Raw genomic sequence first — 5,976 nt, forward strand, 5'->3', positions numbered from 1 at the left:
AAATCAAAAAATTAGCCAGGTGTGGTGGTGCACACCTGTGGTTCCAGCTACTTGGAAGGCAGAGGTGGAAGGATCACCTGAGCCCAGCAGGTCTAGGCTGCAGTGGCCATGAGCATGACACTGCACTCCAGCCTGGGCGACAGAGTAAGACTCTGACTCAAAAATATATATATAAATAAATTTAAAAAGAAAAAATGAGATGGGATTCACTGGTTCGAGACAGGGGAAAGCAAAGAGGGGGGAATGAAGAGTTTGGAGGGCAACTACAGGGCGGGGAAGGCCTGGTTTGAAGAGCCCCCACTGGAGCTCTCATGTGTGGAAGCTTCCACTATGTGTTGGGCACACGCCAAGTGGTCACAGTGATGACTTCGTTTCCTCTCTAAAACAATTCACTCATGTACCCCCTTTTTTTTTTTGAGTCTTGCTCTGTCACCCAGGCTGGAGTGCAGTGGCACGATCATGGCTCACAGAAACTCAACCTCCGCCTCAGCATCCCAAGTACCTGGGACCACACCTGGCTAATTTTTATATTTTTGTAGAGACAGAGACTCACTACATTGTCCAGGCTGGTCTCAAACTCCTGGACCCAAGCAATCCACCTGCCTCAGCCTCCCAAATTGCTGGAATTACAGGCATAAGCTCCACGCCCAACCTAATGTCCCCACCTGACAGATAAGGAAACTGAGGCTTCTCACCAAGGCCACCAAGCTAGGATGTGGGGAGGCTGGGCCCCAATCCAGAAGGAGGGTGGGGATGGCCTGGGCCTCTCGACTCCACCACTGGCCTGGCTGAGTCACCCCCACGGAACCCCTGCCCCTCTGGGACCCTCAGTTCCTTGCTCACAGGGGTGATCACCGCACCCTCCTTAAGGACTAGCTCGCTGCTGACAGGTTCTCCAACCCAGCTTTTCACTCCTAGGCGGGAATCCCAGAGATACCCTGGCTTAAAGACAGCAGGGAGTGGGGCAGAGCACACAGCAGGAAGCTGTTTAATAAATGATGAGCTACAAAGCAGGGGGAAACAACAGAGCAGGACACTGCATTTTTCATGAGGGCGAGCTTATGCCTAACATCTGGAAGGTTCCACTGCCTGTCCCCTTTATTTTGTACCTTGTCTCTTATTAGCATCTGACACACTATTTACTTATCGATGTTGCTTTTTGTCTATATCCCTCCCTAAACATCGGCTTCCCCAAAGGCGGGGATTTTTATTTTGGTCACTGCTGTAATGCAGTGCAACACAGTAGGCACTCAATAAATCCTGGCCGAAATGAATAAGGGAAGGCCAGATGGTTGAGAAAACAAAAAGCAGGTTGGAAGACGATGTTCGTTAATGGGGTGAATAAATTCACAAAACATGGCTTGATTCGCACATGTGGAAAAGTATAATTATGGATTTGAAGTCTTCTCAACAATAGAAGTGCGATTGTGTTAGGCCGGCACAGGGGTTCATGGTTCATGCCTGTAATCCCAACACTTTGGGAGGCTGAGGTGGGAGGATTGTCTGAACCCAGGAGTTTAAGACCAGCCTGGGCAACAAAGCAAGACCTCATCGCTAAAAAAAAAAACTTAAAAAAAAATTAGCCAGACAAGGTGGTATGTGCCTGTAGTCCCAGCTACTCAGAAGGCTGAGGCAGAAGGATCACCTAAACCCATGAGGTCAAGGCTGCAGTGAACTGTGATGGTGCCACTGCACTCTGGGTGACAGAGTGAGACCCTGACTCAAACAGTAAAAATAAAAATATAAAAGAAGCGAAATTGTAGAGGAAGAACATGACCATTTTCTTGATACTGTATCTATCATTCTTTTTTTTTTTTTGAGTTCGAGTCTCACTCTGTTGTGCAGACTGGAGTGCAGTGGCCACTCCCAGTCACCGCAGCCTCAACTGCTGGGCTCCGGCGATCCTTCAGCCTCGGCCTTCCAAGTAGCCAGAACTACAGGCGCGCGCTGCTGCGCCCAGCTAATCTTTGATTTATTGTAGAGATGAGGTCTCACCAAGTTGCCTGCGTGGGTCTCGAACCCGTGGGCTCAGGAAATCCACTCGCCTTGGCCTCTCAAAGTGCTGGTATTACAGGCTGAGCCACGGAGTCTGGCTGCTATCATTTTTTATTTGCTAATTTTTTAAAACATTTTTTACAGAAACCAGGTCTCACTATGTTACCCAGGCTGGTCTTGAATTCCTGGGCTCAAGTGATCATCTCGTCTTGACCTCCCAAAGTGCTGAGATTACAGATGTGAGCCCACACACAGCCTCTATCATTCTTTATAACAAAAAGTACTCATTCTATTAACATAGGTAAAAATAAAATTCTAATAAGGAAGCTGTCACCTAAATCCAGAATGTAAAAAAATCTATAGGATAAATGACTTGATTTTTTCCCCACAAATAAATAGCATTTTTTTTTTAAAAAGGGTGGCTGGGAATGGTGGCTCACGCCTGTAATCTCAGCACTTTGGGAGGCAGAGGCAAGAAGACTGCCTAAGTCCAGGGGCTTGAGGCCAGCCTGGGCAACTTGGTGAGACCTCATCTCTACAATAAATCAAAAAATTAGCCGGGTGTGGGGGCGCGTGCCTGTAGTTCCAGCTACTTGGGAGGCTGAGGCGGAAGGATTGCCTGAGCAAGGCTGCAGTGGCTGTGAGTGTGCCACTGCACCCCAGCCTGGGTGACAAAGTGAGATTCTGACTCAAAAAAGTAATAATAATAGTAATAATAAATAAAAGCCCCAGCGTGTACCTGCTCTCATTCTGTAGCACACTGTCACTAAAGCACAGAAGAGAAAACCCAGGCCAGATGAGTAGAGCAAGTTACCCGAGGGCAAGACTTGGTACAGAGGACCACGACCAGTTCCCCTTCCCTTGCCAAGCCCAGGATGCTTTCCTGCCGAATTAGGGGAGAGGAAAGGGTGATACGCAAGGCTGAGGGAAGCAGCAGGGAGAGGAGAGGTGAGAGCAGGGGGGGAAGGGGGAGGGGGGCTTACCATGATGGCGGGAACTGCCGGGCCTGCGGACACTTCTGTGCTCCTTTGCATCCCTTCCTGTGGATTCAAGACAAGGAGTCAGTGAGGATGTCAGCGAGAACATGAGAGGGGAATGTCCCAGGTTCCTGGGTCTGAGGGAAGATGGGATGAGGCTGGGGCCTGGACTCCAGGTTTGAGAGAGGAGGGGCTGGGGCTTGAACTCTGAGAGAGGAGGGGGCCGATGTAGGGTCTGCTGTGCCTAAGGAGGCTGGTCTGGGGTCTCACCCTGGCCTTCAGCAGCCGCTCCCTCTCCGCCACGGCCTGCTGCAGGAGCCGCTCCATGCGGGCGATGTCGGGGTGGACGGCTCCACAGCTAGGAGGGTGAACAGAGGCAGGTTACCGTGGTCGGCCTCTTCCCCCATCTCCCCACCTGCACCTTGACGTCTCACCTATTCCCAGGGCCACAGTTCAGCAGCTGATAGAGGGGGTGTCTTCCGGAGTCCCCCACTGTCGGCGGGAGAGCTGAGGCCTCCAGGGATCCTGGGGGAGGGGACACCAGTCAGAGGTCTGGGGTACTCCCCAGCCTGCAGGCATCTGCAGGCTGGGAACTGCTGGGGGAAGGCGGGCAGTGGCAGGGGTCCTCACCAGTACAATGCAGGGACAGAGGCCGGGGGGATCCTCTCTGGCTCGCCCGCTCTCCCCGCTTTCGGGGCAGGCTCCCGGTCCTCTGGAGGCCAATGGAGCCCTGAAAACACAAGACCCGTGCAGGAAAAATGCTTGATCTCAACCATGGTCAGAGTGGCACTGCTCAGCAAAACCACCACCCAACTGGCACAGACCATAGAGCTACTGTTGGCGAGATGCTGAGTGAAAGGAGCCAGTCGCCAGGGGTCACACAGGGTCAGACCCGTTTACACGAAATGTCCAGAATAGGCAAATTAACACAGAAATAGAAGTAGAATCCTGGTTGCCAGGGCTGCGGAAGATGGAGAAACTGAAAGGGGAAAGCCCAGGGGTATGGGGTTTCTATTTTGGGGTAATGAAAATGTTCTAAAATTCGTTGTGGTGATAGTTGTCCAACCCGAATATACTAAAAGACATAGAGGCTGGGCAGTGACTGACACCTGTAATCCCAGCACTTTGGGAGGCGGAGGCAGAAGGATCGCTTAAGCCCAGGAGTTCCAGACCAGCTTAGAAAACATAGCAAGACCTCGTCTCTACAGAAATCAAAAAATTAGCCAGGCATGGTGGCGCATGTCTGTAGTCCCAGCTATGGGGGAGGCTGAGGTGGAAGGATCACCTGAGCCCAGGATTGAGGGTGCAGTGAGCTGTGAGTGTGCCACTGCACTCCAGCCTGGGCAACAGAGTGAGACTCCAACTCAAAAATAAATATAGAAATAAATAAATAATAAGAGACATAGAACTGTGCACTTTAAATGAATGGATTGGGCCAGGCTTGGTGGCTCAGCCTGTAATCCCAGCACTCTGGGAGACCAAGGTGAGTGGATTGCCTGAACCTGTGGGTTGAAGACCAGCCCGGGCAACTTGGCGAGACCTCATCTAATAAAAATAAAAAACTAGCCAGGCGTGGTAGTGCATACCTGTAGTTCTGGCTATTTGGAAGGCAGAAGCAGAAGGATCGCCGGGGCCTAGCAAGTTGATACTGGGGAGGCATGAGCGTGCCACTGCACTCCAGCCTGGGTGACGTAGTGAGACTTCAACTCAAAAAGTAAATAAATGGATTGTATGAGATGTGGATTATATCTCAATACAACTCTTTTTTCTTTCTTTTTTTGAGTAGGAGTCACTCTGTCACCAAGGTTGCAGTGCAGCGAGGCACGCTCATGGCCACCCCAGCATCAACTTGCTAGACTCCAGTGATCCTTCTAGAGCACTTTGGAAGGTTGAGGTGGAAGGATTCCTTAAGGCAGACAGTTGGAAATATATATATATATTTCGTAGAACAGTTGACAAAATATTAATTAGACCTGCGGATTTTAACAGTATTATCTCAACGTTCTTTTCCTGAATTTGATCATTGAACTGTGGCCATCTTGACCTTAGGTAATAACTGTAGAAATATTTAGGGGTAAAGGGGAATTATGATTCATAAAAGAATAATGAAGTATGAGTGTATGTATACAGAGAGCAAGATAATTATAAGTATTAGCATCATTAATAAATAACGATAAAGCAAATGTTGAAAGTGGTAAAATATTAACAGTTACGGAATCTGGGTGATGGGTATATGGGAGTTCTTTCTTTCCTTCTTTCTTCCTTCCTTCCTTCTTTTCTTTTTTAGTAGAAGTCTCACTCTGTTGTCCAGGTTGGAGTGCACTGGCACACTCACAGCCAATACAGCCTCGACCTGCTGGGCTCAGGTGATCCTTCCACCTCAGCCTTCCAAGTATGGAACTATAGGCATGCACTACCATGCCTGGCTAATTTTTTGATTTATTGTGGAGACAAGGTCTCACCAAATTGCCCAGGCTGGTCTCAAACCCCTGAGCTCAGGCAGTCCTCTTGCCTCCACCTCCCAAAGTGCTGGGATTATAGGTGTGAGCTACCGCGCCTGGCTGGGAATTCTTTCTACTGTTCCCATACTTTTTCTGCAAGTCTGAATTTATTTCAGAATAAAAAGTGACCACGAAATGAAATAAATATATGTGAGAGTAATAAATAAAGGAAGAAAACCGAAATCAATTTTTTTTTTGAGTTGGAGTCTCACTCGGTCGCCCAGACTGGAGTGCAGTGGCCACTCCCGGCCACCGCAGCCTCGCCTGCTGGGCTCCTGAGATCCTTCCGCCTCAGCCTTCTGAGTAGCCGGAATTACAGGCATGCGCTACCACGCCCGGCTGATGTTTTGATGTATGGTAGAGATGAGGTCTCGCTGCCCAGGCGGGTCTCAAACCCACGGGCTCAGGCAATCCACTCACCTCAGCCTCCCAAGTCCTGGGATTACAGGCTGAGCCACCGAGCCCGGCTCGAAATCAACTTTAAAAGAAAAAGCAGCCGGGCT

General features: G+C 49.7%; 1 protein-coding gene across 1 annotated transcript in view; it reads right to left on the reverse strand.

Annotated features, from left to right (window-relative positions):
* Positions 1 to 2,809: 2,809 nt before the first annotated feature.
* PHLDB3 (pleckstrin homology like domain family B member 3) overlaps positions 2,810 to 5,976 on the reverse strand; it is a gene marked incomplete at its 3' end in the record, with an annotated part of 18,774 nt that continues 15,607 nt past the window's right edge. The window contains exons 9-13 of the mRNA XM_008051230.1: positions 3,603 to 3,702; positions 3,407 to 3,497; positions 3,243 to 3,330; positions 2,979 to 3,035; positions 2,810 to 2,878 (exon numbers count right to left, since the gene is read on the reverse strand). Of these exons, the coding sequence (XP_008049421.1) occupies positions 2,810 to 2,878; positions 2,979 to 3,035; positions 3,243 to 3,330; positions 3,407 to 3,497; positions 3,603 to 3,702 (405 nt within the window). The remainder of the gene's footprint in view (positions 2,879 to 2,978; positions 3,036 to 3,242; positions 3,331 to 3,406; positions 3,498 to 3,602; positions 3,703 to 5,976) is intronic.

This window comes from Carlito syrichta, unplaced genomic scaffold (assembly GCF_000164805.1).
Source record: "Carlito syrichta isolate Samal-C Ts95f unplaced genomic scaffold, Tarsius_syrichta-2.0.1 Scaffold169151, whole genome shotgun sequence".
NCBI classification, from domain to species: Eukaryota; Metazoa; Chordata; class Mammalia; order Primates; family Tarsiidae; genus Carlito; species Carlito syrichta.